At 35.2% G+C, this 21,732-nt stretch overlaps 1 protein-coding gene across 4 annotated transcripts in view; it reads left to right on the plus strand.

The window, feature by feature from the left end:
- LOC126887697 (sodium leak channel NALCN) overlaps nucleotides 1–21,732 on the plus strand; it is a 157,311-nt gene that overhangs the window by 84,589 nt on the left and 50,990 nt on the right. For all 4 annotated transcript variants that reach the window (XM_050655351.1, XM_050655352.1, XM_050655353.1 and 1 more), the window contains 3 exons: nucleotides 9,378–9,557; nucleotides 11,962–12,214; nucleotides 16,281–16,657. In XM_050655351.1, the coding sequence (XP_050511308.1) occupies nucleotides 9,378–9,557; nucleotides 11,962–12,214; nucleotides 16,281–16,657 (810 nt within the window). The remainder of the gene's footprint in view (nucleotides 1–9,377; nucleotides 9,558–11,961; nucleotides 12,215–16,280; nucleotides 16,658–21,732) is intronic.

Genomic DNA, 21,732 nt, shown 5'->3' on the forward strand with positions numbered 1-21,732 from the left:
ACTGAGTACGGGTTCCACTTGAGTTTCTCGATCTACTGACCTAGGGGCCGGGGCTGCATCGATGTAGATTCACAAAAGCTACACCCTGCAGTGTCGAGGTGCAGTGTTTTAAACTACACCCTTCCCTTACGGAGGCACAGTAGATATCCCGTAGCGGGCTCCCGTCGAGCCCGCTTTGCTTCTTCTGCTAACCGATCTCTAGCTGCGGCGTCTCAGAGAATCCAACAAAATCAAATTCCCCTAAGTTTCACCACATCCAGTCGATCGGCCTTTGCCTCTCCTTCTTGCCTAAGGCTTAGAAGTGCACGATTTCGCTACCACGCTTACATTCGTGATGGAATGAAAATTCCTGCTAGTCGTACAACCTCTTTCACCGTTGGCTCCTCGTCGTCTTCTCGCCTCGGAGAGTGTAAACGCTCAAGTGTTACCTCGCTTACATTCAAGGTAGGACTAAAAAGTCCCCAGCCGAGCAATCCCCACTACTCGTTGGCTTCTCTTCGCTGCTTCTCTGCTCCGCTCCGCTCGCACGCGTGTTACCAGTCCAGTGGTCGGCACTAGACTTTACTTAATAGGAAGTTTATTTTCTGGCATTTCTGGACTTGACTCTTATATATTCCCCTCCACGTCATTTACCCTACTTATCACTTGACAAACCACCTCACCACACAGCTTATTTTCACTTTCAAATACAACTTCATCATTACTTTCAATAATAACTTGCGTGTCTTTTTCAAATACAACTTCATCATTACTTTCAATAATAACTTGCGTGTCATTTTCAAATACAACTTCATCATTACTGTCAATAATAACTTGCGTGTCATTTTCGTCTGGGTGTAAATAGAACTGTAGAGCTGTATCATTGGCCCACAGTGTTTTGAGATTTTTTTAATAGATTAAACATTTGGTCAAATAACATGCCCGTACGTTGTGCAGCTAAATCTGCTAGTTCATTGCATAACAAAAGACATGTTTTTCTTCTTTGTGCATAGGAACTTGGTGGTCGATACCCTTGTGTAGTAAAAGATATAGACATATTGTCATTAGGTCTACTTTTCAATGCATATTCTGTCGATTCGTTTTCTTAAATCAAAGACGCTAATGTTCGTTGGATATTTTTATAGTAGTCCATTGTCTATTTATGATTTACGATCATTTTATCAAAAAGCTCTAATTGCAAATGCCGTGCCCTCAATGCAAAAATATGCTTGCAAGGTAAAATCATTGCAAACTAACATTGCAAAACGCAACTAAAATGATCTAAAACACATTAAGAATAATATTTATGTTTAATATTTATTAAGAACCGGATAGAATAATATTTATGTTTACTTCCCAGCCGCCATATTGACATAATCTAGACAGCATGTTCTTGACGGCCTATAATGACACTCTCCTAATAGGTCTGGATCCCGCGTATGAAAAAAAAGTTGATTAATAGCAAGCTGTAAATTTGTTAATAGCTTAAGGGTGACTAGTCGGATAAACTTTGATATATGGAAACACTGGGACAGGGGCAGTTTTAATTGTGGAACAGGTTAAAAATTTGGAACGGTCACACCACGAAAACGGCTAAATTTTGTCGGACAGAACAGACTTAAACTCTCCGAACAGAGATTAAACTCTCATGCAAAAATCAGACTGCTATTTATCACCTGTCATAATTCCTGTCATTTGACATATTCTACATGTTCCACTCATTAAAACGCCCATTTGGTGATAAATAGCAGTCTGATTTTTGCATGAGAGTTTAATCTCTGTTCGAAGAGTTTAAGCCTGTTCTGTCGGACAAAATACATGTGCCGTTTTCGTGGTCTGACCGTTCCAAATTTTTAACCTGTTCCACAATTAAAACTTCCCCTGTTCCAGTGTTTCCATATATCAAAGTTTGTCCGACTAGACACCCTTAAGCTATTAACAAATTTTCAGCTTGCTATTAATCAACTTTTTTTTTCATACGCGGGATCCAGATCTATAAGTAATTCAAGTTTTCCAAATTCAAACTTATTATTCCAACAATAATTAATAATTAGGTACAAATACAGTGTGTCCACGGAAGGGGTGCCCAAGGGGGAAAACATTTTTATTTTAAATTTTAGCGAAAAATGTCATTCTTGATAAAAAGTTTTGTTTGTTTTTAAACCCAATAAAACGAAACAAAATTCAAGTTTTTCAAAACTTGCTTAATTTTGTAGCCAATTTTATGTAAATCCCAATAACTTTTTGCACTAAGTTCGAAATCGTAACAATACTCTAGTGTTGCTAAGCTACAATGTAGTTTAGTAACTGTCAACTCCGATAAATAATTTGCGACTTGTCATTTTCTTTTCGACAATGCCAAACGTTCAACAAACAACTTATCTTGTGAACTGTCATTCTTGATAAATTGATATTTTGCTTGTTCTAATAAAACACTTACCTACCTACATCGTTTTCGATCTTTTTCTGTGTTCAACAGATCTTGTTTCATTGAATTTCTTTATCAGTTTCTTCAATCTATTCCGCGTAGCGAGTACATTTGGATATTTTTTTATTGAACATTTCAATCACATGTCGGTACGAAAAAGGTCCAAGTCCAAAACACTTTACAAGATAAATTTTTTGTTGGATGCCTAATATTGTCTTGTCGAAAAAGAATGACAATATAGGGATTTACATAAAATTGGCTACAGATTAAGCAGGTTTTGAAAAACTTGAATTTTTTTTAGTTTTATTTAGTTTTAGAACAAGCAAAACTTTTTATCAAGAATGACATTTTTCGCTAAAATTGAAAATAAAAAGTTTTTCCTCTTGGGCACCCCATCCGTGGACACACTGTACAGGGTGTAACAAAAATACAGGTCATAAATCAAATCACATATTATGGGACCAAAAATAGTTCGAACGAACCTAACTTACCTTAGTACAAATATGCACATAAAAAAAGTTATAGCCCTTTGAAGTTACAAAATGAAAATCTATTTTTTCGAATATATCGAAAACTATTAGAGATTTTTTATTGAAAATGAATATGTGGCATTCTTATGGCAGGAGCATCTTAAAGAAAAATTATAGTGAAATTTGTGCTCCCCAAAAAAATTTTATGGGGGTTTTGTTCCCTTAAATCCCCCCCCCAAACTTTTCTGTACGTTCCAATTAAATTATTATTGTGGCACCATTAGTTAAATTCAATATTTTTAAAACTTTTTTGGCTCTTGGTATTTTTTCGATAAGGCAGTTTTTATCGAGTTGCGGCTTCTTTTTTAATATGTTTACATAAAATTTTTATGGGGGTTTTGTTCCTTTAAACCCCCCAAATGTTTGTGTACCCTCCAATTAAACTATTACTGCGATACTATTAGTTAAACATAATGTTTTTAAAACTTTTTGGCCTCTTTGTATTTTTTCGAGAAGGCAACTTTTATCGAGATATGGCTTCTTTTTTAATACGGTTCAAAATATACCTAAAAATGTAAATCATACATAAATTTTCATATTATTACCAAGTCTCCATAATCTTACTTAACCATATACAAATATGTGGTGGATTTGACAAATATTCAAAATATCTCGATAAAAACTGACTTTTCGAAAAAGTACTAAGAGCCAAAAAAGATTTAAAAGTATTGTGTTTAAGTAATGGTACCACAATAATAATTTAATTGGAACGTACACAAAAGTTTGGGGGGGTTTAAAGGAACTAAACCCCCATAAAATTTTTATAGGGTGTCCAAATTTCACTATAATTTTTTCTTAAGATGCTACTGTCATAAAAATGCCATATGTCCATTTTCAATAAAAAATCTTTAATAGTTTTCGATATATTGGAAGAAATCGATTTTCATTTTGTAACTTCAAAGGGTTGTAACCTTTTTTGATATGCACATTTGTATTAAGGTAAATTAGGTTCAATCAAACTATTTTTGCTCCCAGAATATGTGATTAAATTTATGACCTGTATTTTCGTTACACCCTGTATAAGGCTTGTAACTATATACTGAGACGGGCACTATAATAAAATAAGATAAGAGAATCGTCAATTCGTGCATTAACTCACCACGTGTATATATGCTGAACTGCAAGTGAAAGCGAACGGCAGCCGAAGAAAATGCCGTCAAACGCATCATACGAATGACGTCATAGCTGTTAACGGCATTATAGTGCAAGACCGTTTGACGGCAGTTTAAGTACAGCGATTAAATTATTAGAAGATTTTTTTACTGAGCAACAACATTTTTGTTTAATTTATTAATATTTTGTATTTTGACAACGACGTCCGAAGGGGAAGTCAAAACGTTAATAAAATAATTTTTTAAGTAAATTGTGTCTTATTTTCCAATTAGAATAGTAATTTAAAATAAATGGTACTCCGTTAAAAGGTAAAACTTTTTATTGGAGGTGTTTTCTAAGAGGCTTTTTTAGCCGGGGCTATTTTAGCCGGGGCTGTTTTGACCGGGGTTATTTTGTGTGCGATCTATTTTGTCGGGACTATTTTGTTTGCGGGCTATTTTGTCGAGGCTATTTTGTGTCCGGGCTATTTTGACGGGGCTATTTTGACCGGGCTATTTTGTAGGGTCACGAAAATAAGCATATTAAGGACCAGATTTTCTTACTTAGGGCTTTTGGGGTCGAAGAACACGACTACGACATCAGAACTAACCCTCGGAGCACCTAGTGCCCAGATGATGCATACATATTACTTGGAGGTTTTTGGAGTCCCTGAACACGAATACGCCATCACAACCGACTACCGGAACACCTAGTACCCAGGGTCACTGCTGAGACACGTCATCTTTTGGAGTTTCGAGGGGGTTCGGTATTAAATTGATGCAAACAGATTTTTCGAGGGTTTTTGGGGGTTGCTGAAAACGAATATGTCATCAGAACGATACCCGGAGCACCTAGTGTCTAGGGTCACGTCATCTTCTGGAGTGTCGAGTGATTTCGGCACTAAATTAAGGGTCTAGGACATTTCGCCGTCGCCGTTTCGCCGTCGCCATTTCGCCGTCGCCGTTTCGCCGTCGAGCCATTTCGCCGTCGCCGTTTCGCCGTCGAGCCATTTCGCCGTCGCCGTTTCGCTGTCGAGCCATTTCGCCGTCGCCATTTCGTTGTTAGCATTCGTATTTATAATTTCGGGATGATCATTACTTGTATATGTTACAGTTCAAGTTGATTATCCAGTTGGAGTTGACTCCAACTAGTTGGAGTCAACTCTAACGGCTGGTTTCAGTAAAAGTTGATTATAAATATAAAATGAAAATTTATATTCAACATTTACTAGTAAAAGTAGACTCCAACTAGGAAAAGTATACTCTTCCCAATGCCGTTTAGTAAAAGTTGATTCTGATTCACACAAACAGCCGATTCTAGAAATTAAATGTTACTGAATATGTTCAAATTAGTCTAGGCTGTATCGTCGCTCCCGTTAGGTAAATTATTCCAGTTCGATTTTTTTGCACAAACTTACTCAAAAAGAGTGTCAGATGGTACTGTGGTCGAAAAATTGTTTAAACAATTTTTTTTAATCAAACTCACAAAAAAATTCATTTAGGACAATTTTCTTTACATCATTTGGGTCATTCGGAGCAAAAGAGGTCTTTTGTGATTTTTCCGTAAAATTTATTGTTCTCGAGTTATACTCGATTTAAAATTTGCAAAATACGAAAATGACCATTTTCAAGGCTTAATAACTCAGTTAAAAATTATTACAATGAAAGTCCGAAAGTCACCAAATAAAATTTTAACGACCCCCCTACAAGATACTGAAGAAATGTTTGTTATTATTTTATTACTAAGCGGTTATTTTTAATTATTAACAATGAGCGCTAGGAGCGTATTGACGCAGCTATCAATGTGAGTGCGAGTGAGATGCACCATTGCACCATTTTGACATTTAAAAATTCAAACTTCTGTCAAACCACAAAACTGTCAAAATTTTTTTTGTAATTTATTGCTCACATGTCATCACCATGACAAGGCGAAAGTTCTTCTTCTGGTGGTGCTTTCTCCTTTAGTGGAGGTTAGCGACTACACTGGCAAATCTGTCTCTGACCAATGCGACTCTAAACAAAGATGTTGAATCAAGGCCGGTCCAGTCTCTGATATTTCTAAGCCATGAAATCTGGCGCCTACCGGGACCCCGTTTTCCTTCAATCTGACCGTGGATGATCAGTTGCGTGAGGCGGTACTTTTCGTTTCTCATTATGTGTCCCAGGTAGCTAACTTTTCTGACTTTAATGATTTTTAGCAGTTCCCTATCTGTACCTATTCTCCTCAAAACATATTCGTTGGTGGTGTGGGTTGTCGAAGGTATTTTCAAGTCTCTTCTATAAAGCCAGAGTTCAAAGGCGTCCAACTTGTTCATCAGTGTTGTGTTGTGTCCAGGCCTCCGTTCCATACAAAAGTATTGCCATACATAGCAATACAGAAAACGACATCTAAGGCTGATATTAATGCTACTGTTCCAAAATAAGCTTTTCATTTTGATAAACCCCTGTCGGGCTACCTCTATTCTCGCTCTTGACTTCTTGTTTATAATCAAGTTGATTGTTGAACTAACAACCAAGATATTTGTACTGGCTTACGTATTCAAGCTGTTGGTGTTTCACATATTTATTGGAAGAGGTAAATTTTTGTTCCTTGATATTCTTATAACTTTGGTTTTCGCAGTATTGATCTTCATCTCCATTTTTTCACAACTCTCAGTAACCCTATCCAACAGTATCTGCAGACTATGGTCCGAATCAGTCATTAATACTGTGTCATCTGCATAGCGGATGTTATTTACTCTCTGACCGTTTATCCTCATTCCTTCTGAAGGGTGCGATAAAGAGTTCGCAAATATTACCTCAGAGTAGACGTTAAAAGTATGGGTGATAGCACACAACCATGTCTAACACCTCGTTGTATTTCAATTGGCCTTGACGTATTACCATTGGTCTTTATGATTGCTGTCTGATTCCAATAAATAGCCTCTATAATTTTAGAATCTCTTTTGTCGAGTCCGATGTCGTTCAATCTTTCTATCAAGGTCTTGTGCTTCACCCTATTGAACGCTTTCTCAAAATCTATGAAACAGATAAAAAGGTCTGCTTGCTGATCTTTGTATCTTTGTGCCAGAGTTTGAAGACAGAATATTGCTTCTCGTGTCCCCATACCTTTCCTGAAGCCAAATTGTTCTTGACCGGTGACCTCATCACATTTTTTATAATATATTATGTTCTGTATGATAGGCAAGAAAAGCTTCTGAATGTTATTTAATAGACTTATAAGGCGGAAGTCCTGGCATAATTTGGCGTTCTTCTTTTTGGGCAGTGGTATGAAGACTGATAAAAATATCCCATATCTTAGGGATAGTCCCTGTATTGTAAACATTATTAAATAGTCCAAGAAGAAGGTCTAAGTTTTCCTCGTTGATTAACTTCAATAGCTCAGCTGGTATTTCATCTTTTCCTACAGATTTGTTGTTTTTTAGTTGACGTAGAGCATATTCCAGTTCGGACTTCAGTATTGGAAGACCTTCATCGTTTTCGGTATTTAATGTAGGAGGTTCTCTGATGTCATAGAAGAGTTCCTTTATATAGTCTTCCCACATGTTTATTCGTTCTTCACTTGAAATCAGTTTGCCTTCTGCGTTGATTAGATTATTTGGTCCTTGTGAGTATGTCGTGCCTGTGAATTCCTTGAGTTTCTTATACAGATGGAAGTCATCATGTTTTTTATATAAGTTTTCGATTTCTTCACATTGTTCTGTTATCCATTTTTCTTTGGCAATTTTTATTTTTTGTTTAATGGTTCTATTTAGTGCTTTGTGCTGTTTGCATTTTCTTTTTTCATCCATTAAATCCAATATTTCCTCTGTCATCCATCTTTGCTTCCGTGGTCGCTGTTTTGTGAGCATTTCAGTTGCCGTTGCAAGGGCGTGTCTGATTTCCTCCCGAAGGCGAAAGTAAGGATGTTTAATTATATGAAAGTGTGCTAAAAAACAGTGCGAAAAAGTAAAACCCATTTAAAATACATTGTTACTTCAGACACACTTTAAACTCTTCATGTACTGCTATCTATATTTACAATTTTCACACAATAAAACCTTTACATCAGCGGTTCTCAATATTTTTGAGTCATGTACCATCTAAAGTTTCTTTTATTATATTTCTATATTTTTAGATTGTATAATCAAGACTTACTATGTACTACTATTTTAAGTTTTTGTGTGTTTTGTGTACCACCGCAAATAATGATATGTACCACCAGTGGTACATGTACCACATATTGAGAACCGCTGCTTTACATAATATGAGATAGAGTAGATAAAAATTATTTTTGTGAATTTGGTTAACAAAAATTGGTTAAACAATTTTTCGACCGCAGTACCGCGTGACACCCTGTGTATTGGTTATAAGGATTTTTATACGGATGTATTTATTTGAGTAAGTTTGTGCAAAAAATCGAATCAGAATAATTTACCTAACGGGGGCGACGTTACAGACTATATTAATAAGTAGTTGAAACGGTCAAAACAAAGAAACTCACACTCATCAAAAATGCACTTGAGATTCTCGTATAATCAACATTTACTGAATCGATCCAGGAAGAGTCAACTCCAACTAGTAAAAGTTGATTTAAATTTTTAAAATCAACTTCTCCAACTAGTTGGAGTCAACTCTAACTGAGAATCAACTTGAACTGTAACATATATAAGTTTTGAATGGTTTTCGAACGATTATATACTATCACTTTTGCATAATGAAGTTTTTTATTTTTGATGCAGTAAAAACAATTGAAATTGAAATCTGTAAATATTTTATTTTTCAGACGAAAACAATGTATAATTGAATACGAAAATATAACTTGGTTTTACTAGCAACATCAGCATTTTATTTACACTGACATTTAGTATAAAAAAAGTTAGTATGTTATCACGTTCTTGCGACATTTAGTATAAAAAAAGTTAGTATGTTATCACGTTCTTGTAAACTTAACCAATGCCGGGATGGCGACGGCGAAACGGCCGACGGCGAAGTGGCTCGACGGCGAAATGGCGACGGCGAAACGGCGACGCGAAACGTCCCAGTCCGCTAAATTAATGCAAACAGGTTACACCGGGGTTTTAGGGTTGCTGAAGGTGAATACGCCATCAGAACTGACTTCCGGAGCACCTGATGCCCACGGTCATTGCTAAGGAACGCCATCTTCTCTACTTTGGAAGGTTTTCGGCACTGAATGCATGCAAATAGATTACTAGGCGGTTTTTGGGGTCGCTGCATTGCTGCAGTCAAAACAACACTTGACAAATGTTATCGATTTTCCTCCTGCCATTTTTGATACAATAAGATGACTATCATAAAATTTACATTTAAAAATACTCAGGCATCTATTTCATTAATTATATTATTTAGAAATCAGCGAGAAGAAGATCTGCGAGAAAACCATCCTTTCTTCGATACACCTCTTTTTGCTGTACCAAGAGAGAGTAAATTTAGAAAATTTTGTCAAATGATTGTCTATGCTCGATATGACGCCAGGTTAAAGGATCCTCTTACTGGAAAAGAAAGAAAAGTCCAATACAAAACCCTACAGTAAGTAGTAGATTTCATTAATTTTTGACATTTATTTTACGTTAGTTTTTGATTTGAAAAATGGATATTAAAATAAAAACGGCAGTTAAATGGCTTTGGCAGAAAAAAATAGACAAATAAATTTAGCAGTTTTAATTTTAAAGTAAAACAAGAAAAATATAATTCTAATTAAAAAATTTATTCAGTTTCTGCTTCTACAGTCGAGATAGTTTCAAATATTACTTACACAGTTTTCATACTGTTAATATAACTATTAGTTCAAATTAAAATAAATTCGTATAGTAGCTGATTTTGACATTGATAGATATTTGTAACTCTTGTCATGAAACTCTTCTGGAATATCTCCTTGACGACACTGTTGAAGCAGACTATTGTTTTTTCAAAGTTTACAGAGTCAAAAATCCCGTATTAATTCTTGTCCAATTGTCCTTTATTTTATTAAATTTTATTAACATAACTCTGTACAAGACTTTATTAAACTCAAAAATCATTTTGATGGTCCTACCAATAAAATCCCTCTTAATATTATTACAACCTATCTGTTTGGACTAATTTGCTATTGGCTTTTTGTTTGAAAATATAGAAACTAATATCTTAAAAGTTTCTACCAAAAGATATGCCGTTAGTTGCATAAATTTCTGTACAGTCACGTATTAATTGCAAATATTCAAACAAGCCACTGTACTACTCGAAACATAAAAAAACGCAAAGTAGCAGCATCGTTCCTATTTAACTATTTTCTATAAAAATTAATATCTTTTCATTTTTATTTTATTTTCATTTTTCGAAACCCCTGTTAAGGGTAAGATATTTTTTATACGTTTCGTATTTCTTTTATATTTTTATCTTTTGTTTCTTTGCCTATTTAGCTTTGTATTTCCACATCTAATGAGAGTCCCAAGTTGGGAAGTTTATTCCAAGTTGATCCCCTGTAGTTCCAGATCGTTCCCAGTTAGTCTCAGTTTATGACGATTTGAAGTTCCAAGTTTATCCGGTTTATCCGATTGGGAATCTAAGTTCCTCCTAACTACCTCAGCAAATTCCTTGGACTCCAGTTCTCGTCATAAGGAATTTGACTGTACCGAAGGCAAATACGTTGTTAATTTGATTAACAGCTCTATCTAATTGAGTATGAGTAATTTTTCTTATATTCTCAGCAACTTCAAGTGATGTTAAGAAAGATTATATAAAAATGCAAGAGACTGGATATAGTTAAGTTAATGTTGAAGGTAAAACAGCTCACATACCTGGGTGTACAGATAACTGAGTACGACAGCGAGGAGGGGAAATATGGAAACAGATAATGCTTGCATAGCATACTTCTCTCTGTCCTCTGTCGCAGATGTTTAGATCCAAAGACATCCATAGGGAAGTAAAGTTTAGAATATATAAAACCATCTTACGACCAATAAAAACATAGGACGTAGAAACATGGATCATGACAGAAAATACAATAAACCTTATTAATATTTTTGAAAGAAAAATATTAAGAACGGATATTGGGACCCATTTGCGACAATGGTGTATTGAGAACAAGGTTCAACCACGAGCTATACCAATATTACAAAGAACCCTCTATAGTAAATTATCCAAAAATACAAAGCTGGGCAGGTCACCTCATAAAAATGGACAATGACAGAACTACTAGTAGAACGCTTAGCGGAACTATTGTGGGACGTCGTCGACCAGTAGAAAGACAAAGGAAGACGTGGATAGACGAAGTGAGGACCGATGCTGAAGAGATATTGAGGGTGGATAACTGGAGGAGAGCAGTCAGGAACATAGGTACTTGACAAAAGTGGTGATGTCGAATTTTTTAAGTTCTTCTTTCATAATATGTCTCTCAACATAATTTAATATTATATAAATAAAAAAAAAATAGTAAATCCTTTATAAAAGGTATATATTTAAAATCCCTAAAAAGGGGGCTACATCACAATCACATAACTAGTTTTCGACTGGTTTACCAGTCATCATCAGTGCTTACGTGAAGTTTACATGCTAACCACCAAGATATAGTTTAACAAAAATATGTGGGTCAAAGCCCTTTATAAGTGGTCCGTTAAGGAAACATCAGTTAAAAATGCCAATTAAAGCATGGATGTTTAAACTATTTTAAAATTATGCCCCAGGTAACATCTGAGCTGTGGTGTGACTAGATTACATGGTGAAAGTCTGGTAGCAAATGACCAGACCTGGTTATGTGATTGTGATGTAGCCCTTTTTAGGGATTTTAAATATATACCTTTTATAAAGGATTTACTATTTTTTTGTATTACATGGTATACAGCCAACTACAGGAAAACTTTTTCCTTGTGGATTATTATATAAATAGTTAATACAAATCACAAGTAATAGAACTTAAAAGTTCATTGTTTTAATATTTACGTTGTTTATGTTTTAGTAATTTCCTTGGATTGGTTACTTACCTAGATTGGGTGATGATAACTATGACAACTTTATCATGTTTGTCAATGATGTTCGAAACACCATCATACCGAGTTATGGAGAATGCCAGTTTACAAATAGCGGAGTATGGATTTGTCATTTTTATGAGTATCGAATTGGCTCTAAAGATTTTGGCAGATGGCTTATTCTTCACTCCAAAAGCTTACGTCAAGGATGTTGCAGCAGTGTTAGATGTCTTTATCTACGTAGTAAGTATTTTTTTCTAATCTACTTAACATAACCAACTTAATCAAATAGGCAAACAATTTTGTGCAGGTCATTCTGCGCTTTTCCCTTTAGCTTATTTATTTACTTTAACATTGCAAAAAGACAATACTTTTTTAAAATAACCGCTTACTAATTTAGTGGCGCCCGAGTATGGAGAATACTTGAGAAAGAAAATACCGCACTTGAGAAAGAAATATCAGGAAGGTCTGGCAGACGTGAAACATCTGAAATAGTTTATATACAGTAACCGCCACTCAAACAAACATGGACAATCACAATAAAGAATATGAATATACCCAAAGTTACTCAACACGCGATGGAAAGAGCAATGCTAGGCATATCACTTAAGGACAAGAAAGCAAACACATGGATAAGACAGAAAACCAAAGTCACCGTGTAGTACAAAAATCATTAAAATTGAAATGGGAATACGCTGGACATGTAGCTAGGAGCGATCTAAACAAATGACACAGAACAATTCTAACCTGGAGACCATACCAACACAAAAGACCCAGAAGCAGACCTCCTATGAGATGGACAGATAATCTGAAACAGACTGCCGGAAAAAATTCGCTACAAGTAGCGTACAATAAAAAACAATGGAAAGGAAAACTTGAAGAGGCTTATGTTCAGATATGGACGTGAATGGCTAGACGAAGAAGAAGAAGAAGAAGAAAGAACCGCCACGCTAGTAGACACACGGGCCCATTGAGCCATACAGTCCCGGACCCTTCACATGTTGCACTGTTTACTTTTATGCCGAGAAGTAAACAAATTGATCCTGTTGAAGTTGGAGAATATTCAAGATGTCATTGAATAACCTAGAAATGTCTAGTGACGTCTAGAACGTCAGAAAATGTATATAAATATATAAGAGAGTTGACAGTTTATACAACAGTTGTATTTGAAGTTTATAGCTGCCGTTGTTATTGTTGTTGTTATATATTAAACTAAATGACCATCAAAAATTACAATTCGCTGAATTACAGGACAATAGGAAAACTACATTTTACTTGAACAGGACTGACATTTTTTTTCTATATTTTCTTGACATTACATTTAGAACAGGCTAAACTGTCATTAAATAGAGTATGGACAACTACAGAATAACATCTACTTTTAACGTTGTATATTCTAACACTCTCCCTCAACGTGAAAAGTAGATAAGCCAAATAATTTTGGTTTCTTTCTAACACGCATAGGGTAACGCTTAGATTCTTGAATACTATCTTCTTCTCTATTCACTTCTTGATTTTCACTCGTACTTTCTACACTTTCCATATTCTCAGATTTCACAATCTCATTGATACCATTTTTCACTTCTTCGGAGTTTTCACTTACACTAAAACATTCCGACTTCTGGTTCATTGATTCGGCTTTATCTTCTACAATTTGCAAATTGCATGTAACTTCAGGTTTAAATCGTACGTCGTGGCTTGATACGATTCTTCTTTCAGACGGAATCCATATTCTAAAACCATCCCTGTCATTCACGTAACCAACCAAATAACCATGTATCGCCTTGCCACCAAGTTACTGCGAAAATTTTTGTTTACGTGAACATAACATTCAGTGCCAAAAATTCTTAAATATTTCAAACTTCCAACTGGCTTTTCAAACCACAACTCATAGGGACTTTTATTCTCAATTGATGACTTTCCTGTGCGATTCAGAAGATACACTGCAATATTACATGCTTCTGCGCACATGCATGGGTTTAACATGGAACGAGCACTCTCTACAATGGTACGGTTTTCCCTTTCAGCAACACCATTCTGCTGAGGTGTATAGGGTGGAGTGATACAATGCTCTATACCTCTACTCGCAAGAAGTTCAGATACCTTTCTACTGTCAAACTCTCTTCCTCCATCATATTTCAGTTGCTTTGCAACATGGCCATTTGTATTTGCTTCATTTAAAAATTTTTCTAAAAAGGTACATACCTCACTTTTGTGTTTCATAAAGAAAACTTTCCGAAACTTACTAAAGTCATCTTTAAAACATACGTAATAACGTGCTCTTCCCAGTGATTCTATGGACATGTGTCCATTCACATCTGCATGGATCTGCTCACCAGTGACTTGAGGCCAATTGATCCTAGTTTTAAATGGCAATCTATGCATTTTCATTGCACATCCATCGCAAAAGCTTTATTTGCAACCATTAATGTCTATATTTATTTTTCTTCAAGACCTTCTTTACGTGTTGCTTATGCTGATGACCAAATCTTTCATGGTACACTTGTAACTTATCTGTTGACTCTACTTGAATGGGATTGGTCGGTTTTATAATACGTATATCAAGTACGTACAGGCCTTTACTGAAGTACCCAATCATTACAAATTCAAGAGTATTTTTATCATATATATTTACACCTTTTTCGTCGAGTACTGTAACGAACCCTCTTTGTGCAGCAGCTTTCACAGAAAACAAATGAGCACTTGCTTCAGGAACATAAAAAACATTCTTCAATTCAGCATCTTTCCATTTATTATTCAGACGCGTTTGAATTTTCACTGTTCTTTGTCCATGTGCTAACATACATACATCCTTCTTACCAAGTGATATCTTTTCGGGTTCGGCAAACTCTGTATAAGATGAGAAATATTGCTTATCTGTAGTGATATGATTTGTGGCTCCACTGTCACAATACCATTTCCTAGCTTCAACACAATTGTTAGATTAGGCACTTAAAACAACAGACAAAAAAGCAGCATCATTACTTTTATCCTCATCTACATTCTCAGCAGATTTTTTCAATGGACACTCTCTCGCCCAATGGCCTAATTTCTTGCATTTATGACAAGGAAATTTTTCTTTTGCACGATGTAAATTTCTCTTTGATTTCGTAGTAGTTGTACTTTTGCTCTGTTTGCATTTTTCGGTCGGGATATTGCGTGCAACAAACGCAAAATATTCTATGGCAGTTTGGTCACGTAATTCAATGGCACACAATTTCTCAATCAATAAATTCAAAGTTTGATTCTCTTATGGTATCGTGTCCCACAAATCTTTCAAATTATCAAAGTCCTTACCCAAAGTTGATAAGATCCAGATCCGACCATTTAACATTCTTTCGGAAACAGCATTTCCATCATGCTTCTGCAATTCAACATTCAAATCTACAAACAGTTTCTGCAACTTCGCAACATGTGTACTAATATATTCCTTTTCATCACGTTGGACTCTAAAAAATGCTTCCATTAACACGTTTAACCGTTGCGTACTGCTACGTTCAAATCGCGCACGTAATTTGTCCCATATTTCACTAGCGTGAGTACATGTCAACACCAGCTCGGCAACAGTTTTTCCTGGCGTACCTGCTAACAAACTTGCTGCTTTTGCATCGTCTTTTAACCATTGTTGATGCTTCTCTACTTCCACTGAAGTTGAATTTTCGCCAACTTCGTGCCACTTACACATACCGTTCACAATGTCTTCATGTGCATACGCTCGTAATAACATCGAAACGTGCCATTTCCATTTTGCCCAGTCTTCAGGACCCTCAAGTTTGTCGACTTTAATTTTATAATCGTTATTGCTGGTCGCTATATTTTTTCATCTATTCACAGTTTACACGTGAGCTGGACCCATAACCTGTTATAAATTAAGCTAGGTGAACTGACTAAATGACCATCAACAATTATAATTCACTGAATTACAAGACAATAGGAAAACTACATTTTACTTGAACATGACTGACATTTTTATTTTCTATATTTTCTTGACATTACATTTAGAGCAGTCTAACTGTCATTACATAGAGTATGTACAACTATAGAATAACATCTACTTTTAACGTTGTATATTCTAACAGTTGTCAAGAGTAGTCACGTGTAAAAGTTATAAAATACATGACATACATGACATGACGGTCACATGACATGACAGACATGAAAGTCACATGTGAGAACGGGCCGGATTAGCCCATAAGCCTAGCAATTACATAGGTACCCATGTGTCAACTAGCGCGGCGCTTACTATATAAAATTGGCACAGCCGAAAATGTTAAAGATCTTTATTTTTTTTAAGTTCTTTTACTTTTAGGTCAATTTAACTTTCCTATGTTGGATGCCGAAAAGCGTTCCACCTAACTCTGGAGCACAATTACTTATGATACTACGGTGTCTGCGACCCCTGAGAATATTTACCTTGGTTCCTCATATGAGTAAGGTCGTATACGAGCTTTGTAGAGGATTTAAAGAGATTCTGTTGGTATCGACTCTTCTAATTCTTCTTATGTTCATATTTGCCAGCTTTGGTGTACAATTGTACGGTGGAAGATTGGCACGTTGTAACGATCCTAATATAACAAGAAGAGAAGATTGCGTGGGTATGTTTATGAGGAGAGTATTTGTTACGAAAATGAAAGTTCAACCTGGTGAAAACGAGTCATTTCCAGCTATCATGGTACCTCGAGTTTGGTAAGTAACTATAATCATATGTATTCAGCCTTTTGGTTTTTATTATGTACATAATACAAAAGAAAATAAGATGAGAAACACATAGGCCTATGATTATATACAAAAAAAGAGAGCACAATGAACTACAACGTTAAAGGGTGTTTGTTTCATTCCAATCAAATTGTTTTATATGTTCAATAGAACCCCACAATATGGAAAAACAGCCGAGTGCAACTATTTAAAGGGGTGCGTTTTTGAGAAAGGGGTGAAATATTCCCTATCCAATGGGGCGCATTAGGATGAATTATGTGTACTTATCGTATATATACATCTACAGAAAAGTTATTCAATTTCCTATCAAAAAGAACGCGATTTTGTTTTTTGCCCCGTAACTTTTTCCATATAGGTATAGGCATTGCTACACAGAAAACTTCTCTCCTTTCTGTTCAAAAATAAGTTTGGTATAGGTAAGTCTTTAGAATTCATAGTACCCGAGATACGATTTTTCCTCACACCATTTTTGGGCCATTTTCCATATTTTTTACACTAGACAGAAAATCAGTTACTATTAAAACTGTATACTGTAGATTAGATGGTTCTAGGACAAATTTTAAGCCAGATATGTTTTTTACGATTTTTGCTAACTTCTACGGTTACTTTTTAAATTTCTCATTTTACCTTCGTTCCTTGTACATAGTTATATAGGTATGATTGCTAAATAAGAAAGAAAGCTTATAGTAGGGTAGGAAGGTATGCTAAATGTGCAGTCACTCGAGCGCTTTGGGGACCTATTGAGTAATGAAGAGTAGGTTCTAAAACCAAAAACAGTTAAGTAAAGTTTTCCATTTTAGTGGGGACATTTCCAACAATCGTTTTTTCCGATTATAGCGCCATTTATGCATAATTCGAAAAAATGTTTCAAATAAAAGTGACTTATTTTTACGTAAGGAATCCGAATCTGCAATAAAAAATGGGGGCTCCTATTTAAAATTTTAAAGTAACCCCCCACCCCACCTCCGTGGGGGTCGTGTTTGGTGCCATTCGACAGATTTTTCAAACATATTGAATAAGTGGATTTTTCAGTTTTTCGATTTGATGTTCATTTCGCGGGATTCGTATTTAAAATTTAAAATTTACCCCCCCCCCTCACCCCTTTCCGTGGGGAGTCGTGTTTGGTATCATTCGATAGATTTTTGACAAATGTTGAGCACGCATTTGTTAGTTTTTAGATCTATCGTTCATTTCGCGAAATATTCGCTTTTTTCTTGTGAAACTTTGTGACTCACCCATTTCCTTACGCCCCGCCCAAATCGTCAGATTTTTGAAATGTACACTGTTTTGCATGTACTTACATTATCTTAATCTGACGATTTCGAGTTTTTCTAAGGATATATTTTCTTTTTCGGCCCCCCTTAACGAACTCCCCTGTGTTTAGAGCCAATATATGGTAGGGGTACATCTACAGGCGTAACCCGTCAAAATGGCCCGGTCAAAACAGCTCCGTCAAAAAAGCCCAGTCAAAATAGCCCGGATACAAAATAGCCTCGACAAAAGAGCCCGCAAACAAAATAGCCCCGACAAAATAGATCGCACACAAAATAGCCCCGGTCAAAACAGCCCCGGCTAAAACAACCCCTTAGAAAACACCTCCAATAAAAAGTTTTACCTTTTAACAGAGTAACATTTATTTTAAATTATTATTCTAATTGGGAAATAAGCCACAATTTAACTTAAAAAAATTATTTTATTAACTTCTCGACTTCCACTTCGGACGTTGTTGTCAAAATACAAAATATTAATAAATTAAACAACAATGTTGTTGCTCGGTAAAAAAATTCTTCTAATAATTTAATTTAATCTGACTCATTCATATCGGCAATTCAGACGTACAGTGTGGTGCAAATGGAAGGAATAAATTCGGTATTTCGTAAACCCGCGACGTTAAGGAAAAATCCTGAAATAGGTCGATTTTATTTTTAAATTACGATATTCTTTTATACATGTCATACTAGTGACGTCATCCATCTGGGCGTGATGACGTAATCGATGATTTTTTAAAATGAGAATAGTGGTCGTGTGCTAGCCCATTTGAAAGGTTATTTAATTCTGTATTTAGTAATATAAACAATTACATAATTATTTATACAAGGTGTCCAAAAACTTTTTTTTTAATTTAAATAGGCAGAGAAGACAGGACTCGAGTTCTCTAAAAAGATCATTTTTATTTAATGTGGTTAAGATAAACATCTGAATAGAGGATAATTACCATTTCCGAAAAAATGTATTTTTAAGGGATTATTTCATGATGAATTCTGAAGGTAGCTTTTTTGTCGGGACTATTTTGTCGGGGCTATTTTGTCGGGCGGCTATTATTCCGCGGCTATTTTGTCTGCAGGCTATTTTGTCGGAGCTATTTTGTGTGCGGGATATTATGTCGGGGCTATTTTCTCGGAGCTTTTTCGACGGGGCTATTTTGACGGGGTACCATCTACAGGTTACCAGGCTTCTTCCTATATGATAATCTGACGCGCTCGAGTTACTGCAAAAATCCCCGCTTGGGCTCCCCTACCATTATTTTCTGTACTTTCAAATGGTCTATTGGAATATATTGTAGGGCTAACGGTAGCCAAGATATGATTTATCAAAGTGTGATGCTTGCTATTTTTTGTGTTACAACAATATACATACCTAAATGTACAAGGAAAGAAGGTCAGCTAGGAATTAAAAAAATATCCGTAAAAGCTAGTAAATATTGTTGTAAGCATCACACTTTCCTCCTCAACCTTATCTTGGTTATGCTGTTAGTGCCAGAATCTATTACATACAGTAGACCATTTTAAAGTGCAGAAAATAAGCTTTCTATATTATATAGGAATGTATATAGCTAAATGTACCAGGAACGTTAAAGTTAAAACGAGAAATTTAAAAAATAGCCGTAAAAGTAGAAAACTTTGAATAAGTGGGTAATTGATTTTCCTTTCCAGTCAATGTTGCATATTACCTAAAACTGCATAGAAGAAAGTTATAGAACAATTATAGTTATAGAACAAAACAAAAACTGCCCTTTCTCTTTTAGAACAATGTTTGCGAATAAATAGGGAAAATTTACCCAAAAATAGTGTGAATGACAAACTGAAAAATCGTGTCTTTCAGAGCCGTGTCGTGCTATGATGCGGCGAGGCAGTCGCATCAGGCGGCATCACAAGGGATCGGCATAATCAGTAAAATCAAAATGCAAATTGAACCATTCAATAATTTAAAATATACAGGGTGTCTGCGTAACTTGGAACCATATGGGAAACTTTTTTAATATAAATTTTACGAAAAAAAGTCATTCTTTATAAAGTGCTCTGCATAGTCTAAAACCTAAGATGCAATCATCAGATATCAAATTTTGTCAACAGTATACGAGGTATGTCAAAAATTATGATTTTCGCTCAAGAGCAAACTACCTTTATATTTCAAAATATCAAAAAATTTTATTATAAAAAGTTTGCTCTTGAGCGAAATTCATATTTTTTGACATACCTCGTATACTCTTGAATCAGATATCAAAATTTGATATCTGATGATTGCATCTTAGGTCTTAGACTATGCATAGCACTTTATGAAGAATGACTTTTTTTCGTAAAATTGATATTAAAAAAGTTTCCCATATGGTTGCAAGTTACGCAGACACCCTGTATATTATAGGAGTAACTGTCAGCCGAAAGTATGAATATTAACCCCAAAGTTCCGGCGCTCCTAAGTTTGACTAGTCAGTGACTAGTTTGACTAACGGTCTTAGTCAAACTCAGAAATAAATTCAATTTTGGGCCTTTGACTAGTCAAACCTAGGATAGACTAATTTGGTCATGAAAACGTCGAAAGTTAATTTCATGAAGTCAAACTCCCCGATGATGAAGTCAAACTCCCCGATCAGGTATTAAAATATTATAATTTGTTAGATTGGGTTTAACAGAACGTCATTTTTTATTATTTTTATATTGTAGCAATTAAAATAAAAAAGCATGGTGAAACATTAGAAGATTTAGAATTGCATAATATATTAGACCTTTTACATTTACATAATTTTGAAGATAATTTTTTCTTGCAGTATCATTTTATAAATACTTATCCCCATTTAGAACTGTTTACACTGATTTCTCTTAGACAGTTGAACGCCGGGCACATCTTCATAAGATGTGCCCGGCCCAAAAATTCTTTTTGTATTCTTTTATTTGATTCCTCAAAAAAATGTGTTTATTGTTTGGTGTTTCATCCCTACTCTGTATAAACCGTCTAATCCGTCTAATCTAATTAAACTGTTTAATCTTGAATCATACCCAAAACATTTCGAGCATCTCTTTTAGCTCTATTAAAGCTGGGAATAGGTATGGTTACAGTTTTTTCGATCGTAATTGGCCGAAAAATTTTGTTCAATTAATTGTTTGACAACATTAGCCTGACCATGAAGACCTTCAATCGCATTTTCTTTATTTATTTTTATATTTTCTGTCTGTGCACAATCTATGCATGTAATTTTACTTTCGAAGCCTTCATAGTATGCACCAAGTGTGCTGTAAGCGCACACCACACAATATGTACAACCTGATTATAAATTATGCACGTATGTCCGCCAGGTCTCTTTTTGTCAAACACAACATACCACATCTGAAGAAGTACATATTATCTATTATTGAACAATTTTCTTTCTCTGTTAGGGATTTTTCTCCTATTGAAGTATCTGTTTCGAGGATTTGAAGTATTTGTGCCAAAATATCCTAATTTCTTTATATACAAATGTAGTTGCATCACTAAGAATTTTATTAACATTCTCTCTCTCTCCCTCTCTCAGTAGCTACTGGGGAAATAAATTTTTCAAAATTAAAAATTTCATAAAAAATTTCATTTATAGTATGTTTTGTTTTTAAAATAAAAGTTTTCGTTCATGTTGTTAAGGGGATGCGTACGTACTTTCGGCTGCAATGCTATTCAAATGGGGATTCAGTTTTTTCGAATCCTGAGAAAACTAATAAGTATTTTTGAAAAATTTAAACGCAGAATGGAAGATTACGTTCTTACTGAGGGCCGAAAGTCCCTGAAAACTTCTATAA

The sequence above is a fragment of the Diabrotica virgifera genome, chromosome 7, assembly GCF_917563875.1.
Source record: "Diabrotica virgifera virgifera chromosome 7, PGI_DIABVI_V3a".
NCBI classification, from domain to species: domain Eukaryota; kingdom Metazoa; phylum Arthropoda; class Insecta; order Coleoptera; family Chrysomelidae; genus Diabrotica; species Diabrotica virgifera.